This window comes from Corvus moneduloides, chromosome 21, assembly GCF_009650955.1.
Source record: "Corvus moneduloides isolate bCorMon1 chromosome 21, bCorMon1.pri, whole genome shotgun sequence".
NCBI lineage: Eukaryota > Metazoa > Chordata > Aves > Passeriformes > Corvidae > Corvus > Corvus moneduloides.
Genome location: NC_045496.1, coordinates 10,308,217 through 10,325,593, shown reverse-complemented (window position 1 = coordinate 10,325,593; position 17,377 = coordinate 10,308,217). Strand labels below are relative to the sequence as shown.

The following is a 17,377-nucleotide window of genomic DNA, read 5'->3' as shown; positions in this document are numbered from 1 at the left end:
TGCTGCCACAGAAAGGAGCTGCAGCATCATCCTGCAGCAGGTGATGAGAATTGAGGTGTCTCTCCCCCTGCGCTGCCAGGTTACTGCCTCTCTGCATCACCCGTGTGCAGAAGCATTCCCAGCATCTGGCAGAGCTCTGCCTTCATCCTGGGAGCTGGGCACGCACAGGGTGGGGGAGCGCAAACAAGATGCAAGCAGTCAGTCTGGCTTCTGGATACCACGGTGTTCCTGAGCAGGCAGGGAGATTTCGGGTGAGAGGCAAGAGGATGGGACATGGAACATCGACAGCCAGAGGCAAAGACAGTGAGAAACCCCAAAGCACCTCCTGTGCAATCAGAGGGAACCGAATGTGCAGCAACACAGTCAGATGTGCAGTAGGAGGGGTGGGAAGTTCAACTGCGAACATTTTCTAGGGGAAAACCAGGATTTGTGTGTTTGAAATGCACTGTAGGGAAAATTTCATTTTGATAACATTCCAATTTTCTGCTGGAAAACCAGCCAGAAGGCGGCTGGGCTTCAGCTGCCTGCACATGGTGTCCCAGGAGATTGGACAACTTGTCCTTGGGGACTTCCAGTCCCCTGGGGCTGCCACATAGCAGGGGCTGGAAAGCACCTCAGAGGGATGGTCACTGCTTGGGGATTTCCTGCACTTCTTCACCTCAGGGGATGCTGGAGCCTGGGCCTGGTGATGGAGAAATGGAGATGGAGCGCATGGGGGAACATAAGCAGCCCTCGGTGCCCCCCACCACGCTCCGCCCGACAGCCTGGGTGCCCCTGGGAAAGCTCCCCGGTGGGATGGGGCTGCCTGCCTGCACACAGCAGAGCTGCCAACAAGAATGTCCCCCTCAGTCTCCAGGGACTCTTTGGGAACCCTGGGACACACCCAGGATCTCCATGGCGGAGTGGTGGTTGGCGCCTGTGCAGCACCTGCTCGAGCAGAAACCATCCCACCATTTGGAGGGGCTGGAGGGGCCAAATTCCCCGGGAAAGGGGCCACAGGAGCTTCTCCAGGTGGCTGTCTGTCCCCAGCAGAGTCCAGGGGGTGACAGGCCCCACTGGTGGGCAGAGGTGCCACGGCTGTGCCCTGTCAAGGGAGAGTGAGATCTCCAGGCATTTCCAGCCTCTTGGAGCTGCAGTGAAGCTGAAACAGGGGGAGGAAAAAGGGGTCGATGACAAATGAGGTGCTCTGGAACTTGTAACCCTTCCAGAGACAAAACCAGGACGTTGTTTTCACAGTGATGGATGCAGGAGTTCCCATCTCTGACACCCACCTTCGGGAGGAGGCAGCAAACATCTCCTTTGGGTGCATGCCCCAGCCTCCTGTCCCCTCACAGGAGCCCAGAGCATCCCTGGTGTCCCAGCCCTGCACTGCCCCAGCCAGGGGTGGATCTGTCCCTTGCAGTGGATGAGGCCTGGGGCATCTCAGTGCTCAGCACCTCACCCTGCTGCTGGGAAATGTTCATGTTTCTGCAAAGCTTCAGGAGCTCCAGGGGCTCTCCAGTCTGTGCAGCTCCACACGAATACCTTGGGAGGACAGGAAATGGAGAGTGGCTTTCCAGTCTGCCAGATGGGTCTTTCGAAGACACCAAACACGATAAATGAGATGTGCACAGCCTTGGGAGGAGCTTTGGAGGAGCTGAGCAAAAGAAACAAAGCCCAGGCTGGCCCAGTGGTGACAGTGTGGCATTTAGGGGCAGCAGCTGAGTGGCACCAGCCTTGGTGCTGCTCTGGATGCCCTCAGGAGGCTGGAGGGGGGAGCCTGGCTGGGCTCCAGCATCACCAGAACAGAGAAGTGATGGGTGACAGCTCAAAAACATCCAAAACACGGGAATGTGGTGACAAGCCTGCCCCCCTGGGAGCCGTGCCCTCCTGTCGTGTGTGATTGATGTTTGATAGAAGATCCAAATTTTGTTGCTGAGGACGGAAAGAAAGATTGATTATACAAGTTCTGTTATGAAACCAGCCTAAAAAAATCCCAACCATGATGAGACAACACCAGTTTTGGAGAAAACAGTGCTTTTATCTCATCTCCTTCCCTGAAGGTTCCTGCCATGTACTCACAAGTCAGCGCCTCTGGAAAGCACAGACTCACAGGGGCTTCCTAGGAAGGCAAACACACGGGTGGGGCTACCTGCTGTAAAGGGTCATGGGATCACAGAAGCACCTATCCAGGGCTGGTCCTGCTGAGTCCACAACACCTCCCACAGGCAGAAACACTTTCCGTGCCTTCCCCCTCTTGGCCTGAAACCCAGCTCAGGTGCAGAGGTGTGTCAGAGACAGAAGAAATGAATCCCTGTCCCCTGGGGCTGGGGAAGGTCATCCCTGGCACCTCCTGGTGCCCTGCCAGCAGATGTGGGAGAGCCTTCCAGAAAGGCTGAGGGACACCAGTGCCAGAGTTCTGGGAAAGGAGGGACCCACAGGCACTGGGGTACTACCACTCATTTCTGCCAGACATCAGAAATAAACCTTCCTGGGCTTGAAGGCTGGGAAAGCTTCCAGGGGTTCCTTTTCTTGGCCCAGAGCACTCCAATCAAGGAAAATGGTTTTGGGAGGCAGAGCTCACACTGTGTCACTTGTCATCGGGGTGGCTGCCTGGAAAACATGTGCTGAGCCCAGCTCCCAAAGCTCAGTGTCACCCATTTCTCACTGCCTGGGCTTCAAGTGACTCAGTACAACCAGAGCTCACCAGGAATGAGCTCTGAACACAAACCTGCATCACCTGAAGCATGAAGGGAAGGCCTGGCCTTTCCTTCAGTGGCCACACCTGGGTGAGCAGCCCCAGGAGCTGCACCTGGCACCGACCCAGCCCCTCGGGAGGAGCACCGGTTGGGATGAGGCTGTGGCAGCCATCCAGATGTGGTGGGAGCACAGCTGGCGGGAGCAGAGCCCTGCACTCCCATGGTCCTGTTTTACCGGGTCAGTGCTCAGCTGATGGTGCTGCCCTGGGCTGGGGAGGAAGAGGTGGATCCCAGCACCAAGCAGGGACACATCCCAGTAGGGCAAACCTCCCATTCCTCCAGGGAGCACAGGGAATCGGGTCCAGCAATGGAGAAAAGCAATCCAGTCTGGAGCTGGGGCTTCCCTTCACCTCACCACAAAATTCCTTGTTGCCCAGGAGTGTCACTGCTCTGGCTCACAGCCCCTGGCTGGCCCTGCCCGAGGCAGGGATTTGCTGCTGAGCTACAGCATGGGTGGCTCTTAGGGTTCAAGAGCAAAGGGATAAAGGGCTTCTCCTTCTGGCTCCCCTTCCCAGAGACTCCTGGGCTGTGTGAGCCCGTGGCTCTCCTCCACCCCTCCAGGCACAGGGAAGGAATGGAGATTTCCCTAAATGCTCTTTTCTCCCTAAGCAGGGGAAGCATCCTAAATCTTTAAACGTTTTTGTGAAGGTGCCTTTTACCCTGCGGCCAAAACAGGATCCAGGAGCTCAAAACCCGGGGCTGAGGGTCAAAGCCACAATGGTTTGGAGATGACCACGAGAAATTTTCCTCCCCCTGCCTGGACCGAAGTGATGCCTCTCATCACTGATGTTTCTGTGCTCCAGCAGCCTCTGCGGGGCACTTCCGAGCTCTCGGGGGTGACACACGGGCTGTGACGGGCCGGCTCTGCTCTGGGGTGGTTTCTAAACCCGGGGCAGTGATTCGGTGGCCACCACAGCCCGGACATCTGCTTCAGCAGTGCCGGCACTCTTCGGACCTTTCTGCAGTCAGCGAGCACCTCCTGCCCACAGCCTGCCAGGGAACTGCTGCCCGCTGTCCCCGCTGTCCGTCCTGTCCGTCCTGTCCCCGCTGTCTGTCCGTCCTGCCCCCGCTGTCCCTCCGCTCTGTCCCTGCCGGCTCTGGCAGCTGCCTGGTGCCATCTCGTGGTTCAATCCCTCCTTCGGAGCATCCCTGTTTCAGTCCTGCTTCCGATCTTCCCCTAGAAAGGCACAAACCCCTCCGGGACTGGTTTTTCCCGGCTTTCCCCGTGTCCTTTCCCAGGCTGTGGCAGGGTGAGGTTCAGAAGGAGCCGAGCCCTGAGTGCCCCTCCCGCCCCTCCGGGGGTGCTGCCTTTACACCTCCACCATGCCCCGTTCCCACAGGAGAACCTCTCGCTGTGCTTTTTTGCTCCCAGGATGGCCGGGCTGGACCCTCCTGCCCTCACCCCGGGCCAACCCCGCCTTCCAGGGCAGCTCCGGGGAGAAGATGGAAAATGCAGCAGCATTCCATGGAAAAAGTGAACATCCCCGAGATCCACAGAGAGCATCCACAGAAAGGGGAGGGCCCTGTGCGTCCACGTTAAAAGCGGCTTCATTGAGGGAAAGCTGTCTCTGTAATAATTCCCCCTCCCCCCACTCCCCTGTTCCGTGCAGAGCCCCGATTGCCCTCCTGGGCTGTCCAGGTCCCAGCGTTCCACAGGAGCTGGAGCACAGGGCTCCAGTGCCCTTTGCTGGGTCAGATGGCCACTGGGACTGTAGTTACCTGAATAGTGGCTGTATGTGAATGTGAGGAGCTTTCCTGAATCCCAACCAAAAGTTCCCTTCAAGCCTTAAAAGGAGAAAACAATTCCCACTGAGAACCTGTTCCGCTGTGTTAATGCCTCTCAATTCTGACAGTCCCCCACCCCCTGCACTCTGCAGGCAGGGTGAAAAAAGCAGATTTTTAACGCTGAGACATCCATTGCATCCCTCAGGGGTAGATCCTGAGAAGCTGCTGGGTTCCAGGAATGATTCTGTGCCGTGACAGCTGACACCACATCACTGCTGAAATGAGTCTCTTTAACAGAACAGTTTCTCAATGGGAATTTTATTCTCCTTTTAAGGCTGGAAGGGAACTTTTGGTTGGGATTCAGGAAAGCTCCTCACATCCCCCCACTGTTTAGAGAGGGTTTGCATTGACTGTGCAGGAAAAATATCCTAAAGTTCACATGGAGCAATGACTTGATCTGGCTGCACTAATTAGCTTAAATGACCAACCCATTTACCTTGAGTTTTGCTTTGGCTTGTGTTTCTCAGTTATTGTCCTGGGAAGTTCAACTTCACTGCGTTTGGATTGATGGGACAGCAATGAAGCGTTCATTGATTGGCAGCACACGTCAGACTTTGTACTAAACACATGATTTCTCCCCAAGTGAAAGAAACATTCCATCTCTGTGGGTAAGAAGAACAATTTTTAGATCTCACCAAACAGCAATTTCTTTTTCTCCCTGTGTGTTATTTTCAGAAAAAAATATTATTGCTGTATTAGATTCCCATACTCGGTCAGGAGCTGCATTCAAATGAAAATTTGGTTCCGAATACTGAGCAATGATGTGTTTCACCAGAAAATGAGAGAGAATATTCTGGACATACGCAAGCATTGCCAAGATGTGTGATTTCATCTGAAATGGCTGAATTTGGAGTCCTCATTATCCATGGGTATCAAAGGAACGGAACTGCAGCCACCTGCCCTGCTCCCACCCACCCGAAGGGGTCAGGGGGATTCAAAACCTCTCTGTGCTCACCAAGGGCACTTTGTTGGAGAGGGATTTTGGGGAGCTGGGATGAGCAGCACCTCCAGCACGGGGTTTGCAGAGACCCAGACCCAGGCAGAGCCCCAGAGCCCAGCATGGGGCTGGGGGGAGCTGGGGAAGGGTCTGGAGCCCCAGGAGCGGCTGAGGGAGCTGGGAAAGGGGCTCAGCCCAGAGCAAAGGAGGCTCAGGGGGGACCTTGTGGCTCTGCACAAGTCCCTGACAGGAGGGGGCAGCCGGGGGGGTCGGGCTCTGCTGGCAGGGAACAGGGACAGGAGGAGAGGGAACGGCCTCAGGCTGGGCCAGGGGAGGCTCAGGGTGGACATTGGGAAAATTTCTTCACTGAGAGGGTGACCAGGGCCTGGCACAGCTGCCCAGGGAAGGGGTGGAGTCCCCATCCCCGGAGGGGTTTTAAAGCCCTGTGGATGTGGCACCTGGGGACGTGGGGCAGTGGTGCCTGGGTGGAGCTGGTTGGACTCGATGGCATTAAAGGTCTGTTCCTACCTGAATGATTCTCACATTCCCTGTCTGCGTGGGGGCACTTGAAACCCTCTTTAAGATTCAGTGGGATTCATCCCCGCCGAAGCCCCAGGTTCTGTCACTCAGGAATGGCAGTGATGGGCTCCTCCTGCCCCCTCTGATGTTCACTGACTGAAGGAGAAACTTCACTTCTCCCCTCATTCCACCTCCCACACGTCAGTGTGAGGCTGAGCAAGAACCAATGGCTCTCCTTGGTGCTTATTTCCACATTAGGAAAAAAAAAAAATGAAGGCAACAGCCTCCCAATCTTGCAGAAGCTGCATTTTCTGACATCGGGTAAATACAAATGCCAAAATTAATTTCTCTGGAAAGAATGAGCAACACACGATCCTACAATGTTATAACAGAGAATTACTTGAACTTGAGAGGCAGTGATGGCTCTTACTCTCTCATCTAGAACTAAAATCAGCTCCTTTTAGCTCAATGAACCTGGAGGAGGATCCATTGATAGATCCATTCAGTTGTTTGAAGGTTAAAAGGCAGCAGAGCAGCCAAGCCAGGTTTGTTCCTTTAAAAACTTATGCAAAGCACCCAATTGAAATAAATCTGATTGAAGCAAACTCTCTGCTGTGCCCTTTGTAGCTGCTGTCCTCCTTCAGCACCCTGAAAGCTGGAAAAGCGCCACCACGGGTCTGTGCCACAGGAATCTGTCCCACAAAGACGGTTCAGGATGAGGTGACCCCTCAGGATGAGCTGACCCTTCGTGCCAGCATCAGCCTTGGAGCCACCTCTTGTAACCAGTTTCTGTCTGCCCTTGGGTGCCTGGGGGTGAACAGGATGCTCTGTCCTGGTACCACTGCCAGGGGGTCAGTCCCTCCCCACACGGGCAGTGCCCAGGCAGTGCCAGACCACCAGGAGTGGGTGTCCCCTGAGCAGACAGAGCACCTGCAGGTTGGGAGCTCCCCTCCCCACTGGGGCACTCCCACGCCTGGGTGCTCTCCTGGAGCCCAGTTCAGGGGCATCTCCCCCCAGTTAACTCACTCAGGGACATCTCTCCCAGTTAACCATGCCCAGGGCAGGGTCCCCACTGCTGCTGGCACAGCTCTGACCCAGGAACACCCCTTGTGCCGCACATCGAGCACACAGCACGTGTTCCCCAAGTCAGCTCCTCGAGTGGAGAACAGATGTTCTGGGTACTTAAATAGAATCTGTTAATTTGCTGTGACTTACAACTGATGCAATTTAAAAAAAGATTCCCCAAGCACTGCAGCACTCAGCGTCAGGAGGCGTCGCAGCTCATCGATCACCCGAGTGGGAACGCACAGTTACTCTGCTGTTAATCTTCATAATCACCCTCAGGCTGGCAAATGTGCCATGGAGAACCAACAGCTGCTGCCTCCATCACCTCTTTGGTGGTTTCTGGTTCATTTGGAGGTGGGTCCTGGAGCTCCAGAGAGCATCAGCAAGTCCCAGTCCTAATTCCCAGTGCCCCCTGACCAGCACGTCCCTGTGACCCCCCGTGCCTGGTGCAGTCAGGCTTCTGAGCCCAGATCCCTGTGCCCCTTTGGGCTCTCACCACGAGCAGCTGCCAAGGGCCTTGTCCTGGGGAGGAGCCCAGTGCCCACCCAGCGCCCTAAAGCCTCTGTTCCCCTGGGTGAAACCAATCCCAGCTGGATCTGCTGGTACAGGCAGAATCCCCGAGCAGAGCCTGGCACTGGCGTTCAGGCTGCCCAGCACAAACACCCAGCTGGGCGAAACCTCCTGGTGGGGTGACCCCAAACCCAAGGGACAGCCCCAAACCGAGGGGTTCAGGGCCTTTTTGCTGCACACAAACATCCCCCAGAGAGACAGGAGCAGCTCACGGCCCCGGCAGCTGAGTGTGGGACAGAGGATGCTCTGGGAAATGCTCCAGGGAGAGCTCTGGGTGTCCAAGGGCTGTGGTGTTCTCCTGCTGCCAAATTCATAGGGCTGTGAACTGCCAGAGGGCAGGGCTGGATAGGAGATTGGGAAGGAATTGTTCCCTGGGAGGGTGGGCAGGCCCTGGCACAGGGTGCCCAGAGCAGCTGGGGCTGCCCCTGGATCCCTGGCAGTGCCCAAGGCCAGGCTGGACATTGGGGCTTGGAGCAGCCTGGGACAGTGGGAGGTGTCCCTGCCCATGGCAGGGCTGGCACTGGATGGGCTTTAAGGTCCCTCCCAACCCAACCCATTCTGTGATTCTGTGGGATCCATCAGACACCACTGCTGGGATCCAGGTCACTTCCATGGATGTTTTCCCTCCTGTGGGACAGCACATCAGCACTGTCCCAGTCACAAGCTTGAAATACAGAAAATATAGAAAACCCCAGACACTTTTTTTTCCTAAAGGTTGTTTTATTGTAAAACCATAAATACAACACTGACATGAAAATCCTCAAGCAACGGATGCTTTCTTACAGTTACAGTTTGTCTTCTGCCTTGGCATCAATTCTGAAAAGAATGTTGCAGAAACATGTCTCTAAGGTATTTCCAAATAACCGAGCTCTGGCCTGGAGCGCTCGGCCCCTTTGGAAGCTAAGTGGAACTATTCCTCCTCTCTCGTGGAATATTTCCATTCAGACAGCAACAGACTTGTAAAAACAGCAACATTTAAACACCTTGATTTTTTTTTTCTTTAATAATCCTTTTAATTTGACGTCAGTCTAAGTTTCAAACAGCACTGAATTTATTTAGCTGAAAAAAAAACCCAAAACAAAACCAAAACAAAATCCTAAAAAGAAAAAAAAAAACAAAACCAAAAACCTCAGAACTTGAGTTGGCCTCAAGCGTTCGCATATCACAATGAAAATCAGCAACTCAACCCCGTGCAATATTGCTCTCTAGTGAGTCATTTGATCCACACCAACAATACATGAGACTTCAAACAGGTTTTGTTTTGTTTATTAACACAGCAAGTGTGACATTAGATAACCTTTTAAATACAGTACATGGTACAGCGCGGGGCCAGCTGCCCGCACGTTTCCCGTTATGAAGACAAAGCCAGCGGTGGCGGTTTATAAAAATATTGTGTTGCTACAAAAGTATAAATTAATGCTACCGGTATTAAGAAATATTAAACACATAAAACTTATAAGGATTAAGAAAAATATTCATTAATACCTGTAGAAAACTCTGGCCTAAAAAAGATATTTTTTGTATATTTTTTGTATATTTTTTTTGTATTTTTTAAGATGACATGGTCGCACTCGCAGCGCGGGTGCTCTGTGGTATTGCCTAGAACATCTGCATCTACAGAAAGGAAGGAAATGCACACGAGTTACTGAGGGCAGGGAGGGCCAGGAGGGCTAGGAGACCATTAAATCCTTTGCCTGATGAAACAAGAATTCAGCTCCCAGGAGGAGGTTTGGGAAATGGAACGTACGAGCGAGGAACAGCTTCTCTTTTCAGACTGGCTGCCAACAAGGACCTCCCGATGTTTGGTTGTCACCATGACACTGTCTGGCTACGGCATGGACCACAATCCTCACGGCCTGGGCAGAGCGTTCCCCCCACTGACAGCCTGGGCTGTCACCTGTCACCACTGTGCAGCTCATCCACTACCAGCTTGCCTTTAAAGGATTCAAAAAAAGGAGTATTAAAGTACCAGTAAGTTTCAAGGGACCATGGAAAACAGCTCCTAAGACTGCTGCTCCTTCCAGAACACTTCTCCCTCCTTGAGTGGGAAGATCCTTCTACACAGCAAGGGGAAAAGTTATTCCCTCTCCCACCCTGCAGCTTGCTGGAAAAAACAACCCCAGCCTATCCACAGACACTGCGGAGACTCCACGAGAACCCCCGTGAGGTGAGAACAAGGATTCAAGGCCAGTGAGGCTGGAAGTGTCTTTTTAAGGAACTTTGGTTGTAAAAAGCAAGGGTTGGACACGTCTGTGCTCACCAGCTCCACCCTACAATATTCCCATCGTTAAGGCTGAGCTGCTCACCCAGGTCTCGCTGTCAGGGATGCTACAGAAAATCCTGCCAGTCATCATTCCTTGTTTCAGGAGCTAAAAATTCCAACTCAGCTGCCTAAGGATGAGGAACCCCTCAGGGTCTATGGATACACCGTTGTCTATGTGAGCAAAACTCTCCCGTCGAGTTATAAACAAAGGACTCTTAACAGGAAACAAACCTTAACTAAGCAGCCAAACTAAACCCGAAATTAAACAGAAATCCCACAAACATTCAAGAGATAAAATTAAATTTCAGGGCAACCCACTGTCATTGGTTCACCATTTCTGGCCTAGCGTAAGCAGACTGTCCCCAGGCCTGTCCCACACGGGGCTGAGCTGGGCCCCGCGCTTTGCTCAGGGACGCTTCCTGGAGCCCCAGGGAGGTGACGGAGCCGTGGCACGGGGACAGGCCCCACACACGGGAACAGGGAGTTCTTATTGCTACAGTGACAGCTTCACATCTGACACGGGGCACGGGGCTCGGCCAGCGGTTCTGGGCATTCCCAAGGGATCCCACGGACCCGAGATCACGGTGTAGCACAGCAAAAGCTCAGCAGAAGCAGCAAAACATTGAACACTCTCCCCCACCTCGGCAGGGTAAGGCCTGGCAGGACATTTGCTCCTCGACTGGCGGTTCCCCCTGTGCTGCCTCCCTCCGGGATGGAACCCAGCTAATGGATATACTGAGAGCTGGGAAGGGCTTGGTGCTGGTGAGGGGTGGGAGGATGGGGAGGAAAAGGTTCTGTGAACCCGCCTGGAGGGTTCTGGGCAGGAACCTGGCACTTCCCACCTCTACACCCAGTTCCTGTTCTCTTGGCAAGGCCCAGCCTCATGTCTCATGGAGTGAGCTCCACTCTGCAGCCTCGTCTTCAATGACAGGGCTCAAAACACATTCCCCTCCTCCCAGAGGAACAGAGTTCTCCCCTCGAAGAGGTTTCCCAGAATCTGCCTTTAGTATCTTTTTTATTTTCCCCCCATTACTCCTCACTACTCCATAGGGAACAACTCGTCCCTTCCTGTGTGAATGCTCACAGGAGCTCCTGCCTCTCCCTCAGCCAGAGAGGTGCAGAGATCCAAGCCTTTCCTCAGCACAGAGCAGCACTCCCAGCCTTGCAACACCTTCCTGGCTGCTCTTTTAATGCCTTTTGGTTCATTGGTAACATGTTGCTGCCTAAAAATGCCCAGGACACTGTGAGAGCAGCAGGAGGGTCCAGTCCCCTGTCCTGTGCTCACCATGGCCACAGTGGAACTGGCCCCTCTGAGCAGACTCGGCCACCAACACAAACGTTTTTGGTAATTCCTTCCCATGCTAAACTTTCTGGGTTATTGCAGCCAGTTGGAGAAAAACCACCCAACTCACCTGAGCCATCTCACTGAACACTCCAACGCCACCATTTAGAGCTCAAGCCATTTCTAGAAGTGTTTCCCCTCTATTTTCAGTCATTCCCAAGTTTTGAGAGCATCTGCTGCAAATTCATTTGCTAAATTCACATGAGGGCCATGACTCCCTGAGCTGCTGCTGGACATCACCTCTGCCCAGCAAGCACAGATAAACCAGTGCAGGTGGTTTGTGTGGACGCTTAAACCAGTTCAGCTCAAGGTTAAACTGGCTTAACCAGCAATGAATGAACAACTGAGTTAGACAAAACCTGAGCCCACAGTCAGCTTTCACAGAAAATTTTGCAGATTGCACCAGTTCAAATCCAGCCAAAGCAGTTTCCTTAGCACAGACAGAGAGCTTGGACAGAAAGGGAAGTTCACCTCCACCTCAACTCGACCCAGGTGTGAGACACCAAGTCCATCCTGCAAGCCAAACACAACCACAACCACTGCCTACTGAGAGACATAGGAGACAAATCCTTCTTGACCTGGCTGCTGCACCCACGCAGAAACAACCTCCTGAAGAGCTCTGCCTCTATCCCACTCTCTTCAGCAACAAGGACACTCAGACAGGCCCTTCCCTCTTAGAGTTCACCTGGTGGTGCTTGTTCCCCACCTGCAGGTCAGAACGCTTCCAAAGCAAATTGTGGAGTCAGAGAAGTCTGCAAAGTCAGCAGCAGGAACAGGTAAATGCCTGGAGGCCACACACCATTTCTGCATCCTGGCACATTTCACATGGGAGATTAAAGGAAAACAACAAGCAGAAGGCAAATTCCCAACATGACCCACCAGAGGGTGATCCCAGTTCTGAGGACTTCTCCCCCCAGCTGGAAGAGAGCAGAACCTCACAACAGCCCTGGCCAAACTCAGAGCCTCTCCTGTGCAGTCTCCCACCCCAGGACCAGCAGTGCTCCTACAACAGCCCTGCTGCTCCATAGAGCAGGAACAGAGCAGCTGGGGTTGGAGCAACCTGGCAAACAAGAACTTCCCAATTTCAGACCATGGTCAAGTATTTTTGCTCCTTAGAATGTGAATTCAAGCCTTGAAGAAGGAAGGAGGAAGAGGAGCAAAAGCTTGGCATTTAAGGTAAATACATGTGCTACGGATGTGCTTCTCTGCTTTTACTGAAGCCTAAGTGACCAGAGAAAGAGAGCAGACCCAGCAGGAACAGCTCTCTGAGCTGAGCACCTGCAGCCGTGTTCCAGAGTCAGGAAAAGCTGCACCTTCTTCCACCGAGTCTCTGGAGAAAGGGCTGCCCAAGCAGCTCCTCTCCTCACCCACTTCTGAGAATGCTCCATTTTAGGCCTTCAGGTTTTCTCTTGCTTTTCCAGCTGTTGAGTTTTTAAGTCTTTGGGAGAATCTCATCTACCCGACATCACTGCTTAACATCCATCATTAGTGCAACTACAACCGAAGTTGCCTTGGAGGGGCAGTTTTTGGGATGGGGGAGAGGGCCAGTCCATCCCTCTCTTTGGTCAGCACCACAAGAAAACCCCAAGTCTGGTGCCAAACCCACAGTGTGAGAAGGAAAAGGGGAGGTGGGATGGGAGGTAGGGGTGCTGCGCCCTTCCTGCCTGCATGTCCTGACTCTGCACCACAGTCCTGCTCACTGCTGGGCACAGTTCCCTGCAGTTTACCCCATTCTCAGTTCCAGGGACTTACAGCTGGGCTAACTCTACCTTGCCCACTTCCCACCCTCAATGCCTCGTACAGACAAGACGAGCCCGAGTTTGCAAACCCCACAGAAATCTACGTGTCCCTTAGCAAAGGAGGGCTGGGGGTTGGAGCTCTTTCCAAAGGAATGCAAGGGCTTTGCACGTTCCCCTGAGCATCACAGAGCTCTCAGGTGAACCACACAAAAAGGTGTGATGTGCCATTAGGAGAAGGAACTGCCAATCCTGATCCCTGCACCATCAGCTGAGCTGTGTGGTGCCCTCTGTGCCCACAGCTAATCCTGCTTTGGGGACATGCACCAGCCAAGTTTTCCTGCTGTTGGGCACACATCTCACTTAGGGTTCATTTTTGTTTGTCACGTGTTTCTCCTGCCCTGCAAACTGCTGTGCTGCCATGGGCCCAGCTGGTGGCTGGGCAAGCAGGATTTGTACAGGAGAAAACAAAACCAGCAAGAAGGAAAGCTGGCCTCACAACCAACCCCTCCAGCAGCCACTGCCAGGGAAATCAGGTGTCCAAGAGCCTCTGCCTTGGCAGCTCCTGTTCATGTGGCAGGCTGTGTGCTTTAGGCAAAAACTGAACATTTGGGGAGACAATGGTTTTGGCCTGGTGGCAGTAACAGTGCTGAGAGGTCAACCCAAACACCAGCCTCAAGGCAATGGAAGGCTGAAGCGGCTGGAAAGGGCAAGAGAGCTGGTGCCAAGGTCTGTCCTCATGAGCCTGGCGTGGGGAAGGGTCCAGCGTGCAAACTGTGCCCCTGAGTCCCGTGGCAGTGCAGGCATCAGGGAGTGCCCGTGAGGTTCAAGGCATCTGCACACAAAGCCTGAGAGATTGGGTTTGCTATCTCTCATGTCTTGGAACTTGCACCTTCTCTTACAGCAGAGCTGGGCAGGTGGGATCCTGGTTTAACATCTGGTCAGCAGCAGCACTTCAGAGAGGGCCCCCAGTCTCCCCCTGCACTTTCAGCCAGCAGCAAACTCCCCTTCAGTGCTGCTGAGGGGCTCCAGCTGCTCCCAGCAGGCCAGTCCCTCCTCCTGACCCTCCCATGCCACTGGGACTGCAGCTCCAGAGCTCCTGGAAGCAGGAGAGACGGCTGAAAAAAACGAGAATTTGCTGCAGTGTTCCTCCAGGAGACAAGTCCCAGGGGTGAAAAATGCACAGTTTGGCACCAGAGGCTGGGAATTGTCCAAGAGGCACCAAACCTGACAGAGCCTGTCCAGCAGCCCAGGAGCTGTGCCTGCAGGAGCTCTGGCCTTGGGGACAGCAGAGTGACTGAGATGGTTTGGGGTTATGGGGATCTCGAATTGCATTTGGGGTGAGCCAGTTACGTGTGAACGTTTCGGGGCCCGTGGCCTTCCTGGCCAGAACAGGTCAGCAACAGAACAAGTAGTGTAATGCACTGTAGGTATCAAAAAGACATTCGTGCCACTAGAGGAAACCATTCCAAACAAAAATGGGAAGATATTCTTTGCACTCAGTCAGGAGCACTTACATTCAGAAGGATCTTTGAGCCCATGCACTTCTCTAAGCTTCCTTCAAACCCCAGTTTGACAAAACTGGTGAGCTTTGTTCCCCTGAAAAATCATACACCTTGGTTTGCCCTTGGCCTTGGGAAGGGTGGTTTGTGTGTCACTGAGACACTTTTTAACAAAAAACTTTAGGTATGAGGGTTCTCTGGCAGACCTGGCGAGCTCACTGGTGGCTCATAGCCACCTGTGCTGTCACCATTTGCTTTTCCTGGTTTCTAGGCTTTGCCACATAAACAACTGCTGTGGTTCCCATAAGAATATTATTTAACTGCAAATAGGCTACTCTAGAACAAGTTTGAGAACACCTGATGTACAAAATTCACAGAAAAGCTAATTAACACCGGGAGTTCAGAAAAGAAGTTCTGCTGTAAAAAAATACAAAGCCAAGAAACGTAACAACTACTGACAGCTTCTGCCATGAACCATTTCTCTCAGTTTGAAATCAAACTTATAATCACTTGCTGCCATGTCAAACTCAAAACTGGGAGTAGAGACAGAGGAGTAACTTTTGGTTTTTGGATAAAAAAGGATATGTAAAGATTAAAAATAAAATTAAAAATCAAAAACCTTAAAGCCTCCCTTCCTGATTTCTAAAGATACCGGTGTTGATGGAACACAGCTGCCCTGATTCGTGCACCGTGCCAAGAAGGCTGCAGCCAAGTGCCCTCAAGGTGTACAGTTATTCAAAGGAGCAAAGTCCAGTGCAGAACTGGTCAATGGAGTCTGATTATCCATGGCAAGATGGCCCAGGGGACAAGAGGAAAGGTGGGGTAGAGGAGAAACAAAAGAAACTTCAAGTCACTTTAGATCTCAGCTGCCTGAAGACTTTAGAACATCAGCCTCCCATTCGTCTGCCCACTTGAAAACATTAGAAAGTCTGTCAAGTCCACACACTATCTATGGAAAGCAGCACGTTCCTGGCAGAGGGCTGTCTCTCTCCCGTGCTCAGCTTTCCTTTCAAACTTAATTTTATATATATTTATATTTTTATATATATATAAAAAAGCACTTGGTTTCCAGGGGCATTCATAATGAGGTCCACAGTGTTTAGAACTTAAATTTCTTTTTCTTTGTTTGGAACAGTGTTTTAAAGTTTTGTTTTAATTAAAGACAGTCTTAAAGCATGTTGGACTTCAAAAACATGAGTTTGTTCATGTCTTCTGGACTGAGTAGCCGCCTCCTTTTGATCAAGAGCGCCTGCTCACACATATTTACACATTCGCTCCTGGCACCCACAGCAGGCACTGCTAAGAGCCAAAAGGCCAGCTTGGCTAGTTTTGTATGCTTTTGGGTAACACACGACCAGTACTGAAACAGGTCAGGGGTGGCCTGGAAGAGAGGTTCTTGCAAATAATCATAGACTTCATTTTTCCCGAACCAATCTTCTTCCTGAGCTGCTGTGGCCTCCCCTGCTGCACGAGGCTTCTTGGTTGAAGGTTCAAATTCTGTTTCTTCTGCCCAGGACTCTTTCACCTCATTGATCAGCTCGCAGACCTTGCCAATGATCTCTTCATGCTGGTAGGGCGGGACGGGCCGCAGCTTCTGCTGAGGGTCTAAGATCATGGCTACCTTGTGTGCCGAGTGAACTTTGAAGTTCTCCTTCAGCGCCTCCAAGAAGAGGTGACAGAGTTTGCTGACCACGCCAGCATCATTGGCTTTGGAAGTGAACAGTTTCTCCAGTTTGACGTAGGTGGGCAGCACCAGCTGCAGCGTGGGCCGGCTCTCGTTGCTCAGCTCGATCACGGCCTGTTTCACCGGCGCCAGGATGGCTGCCAGGTTGCTGAGCAGGTGTTTGTTCAGGTTTTGGATGAGGTTCATCTTCTTGGCCCTGCTGTAGAACTCGCAGATCTGCTCGTAGCGCTCGTGGACGAGCAGCAGGGAGTCGGTGACCGAGTTCCAGCAGGGCGGCGGGGAGGTCTCTTCCAGGGAGCCAAAGGTCTCCTTTGAGAGGCCCGTGGACCCTGCCAGGTCTTCACAGACATTCAGGAGCTCGATCACCTCGTGCATGTTGCGAGCCTGTAGTGTTCTCTTGTTGAGCACGCTCTGCACCACCGAGTTCAAGGCACAGGCCGAGCAGCGCAGGCACATGCCCGCCTTGGAGAACGCCGAGGAGTTGACCTTGCAGTCTGTCACGTACACCGTCCTGATCTCCGACATCACAAACTCCGACAGCACGTTCTGCACCCAGTGGTGGATAAAATCACCATTGTCTCGAAGGTCTACACCCTTAATGCCCAGGACGTAGCTCTTGATGTGGTTGCCTTCCACCTGGTAGGCGGTGAGGATGTAGCAGGAGTCGGGGCCGACGCTCTGCGAGTGGCAGGTGACCCCGATGCCGAGGCAGGCGTTGCTGCCCAGGGCGCAGGTGACTTTCACCTTCACCTGGTTGTACATCCGAGGCAGGTGCTTCAGAGCCAGGGTGTTGAAGTTGCCCAGGATCTCGGTGACGGAGAAGGCACCGTAGCGAGCGCCGCTGTCCACCAGCGTCTGCGCCAGCTTGATGAACTCCTTGCCGCTGACCACGCTGAGCGCCCCGAGGTCGGTGCACATCACCCGCAGCAGCCTCTCAGCAATGTTCTGCCGCTCCTTCTCTGGGATTGCGCTGTTCCCCACAGAGCCGCTGGCCGACGCTGCAGGGAAACACAAGCGGGCACAGAAAGGACCAGATCAGCACCTCTGCAGCAGGAGAGAGCTGGGGGCAAGGCACAAAACAATTCTCAGAGACCCCCAAAGAGGCAGAACAAGCCCAGATGATGGAAGAGACAACCCCAACCTTGGAGTTGTTCCCCCAAGGTTTCCGGACAGAGGAACCTCCAGAGACAGGCCCTGCTCTTGCTCAGAGCAGCAGGGAGCTGATCTGAATCCTGT

At 53.0% G+C, this 17,377-nt stretch overlaps 1 protein-coding gene across 13 annotated transcripts in view; it reads right to left on the bottom strand.

Annotated features, from left to right (window-relative positions):
• Positions 1-8,322: 8,322 nt before the first annotated feature.
• Positions 8,323-17,377, bottom strand: part of ZNF618 (zinc finger protein 618) — a 133,586-nt gene continuing 124,531 nt past the window's right edge. For all 13 annotated transcript variants that reach the window (XM_032131205.1, XM_032131209.1, XM_032131201.1 and 10 more), the window contains one exon: positions 8,323-17,139. In XM_032131205.1, the coding sequence (XP_031987096.1) occupies positions 15,626-17,139 (1,514 nt within the window). In that variant the 3' untranslated portion in view covers positions 8,323-15,625. The remainder of the gene's footprint in view (positions 17,140-17,377) is intronic.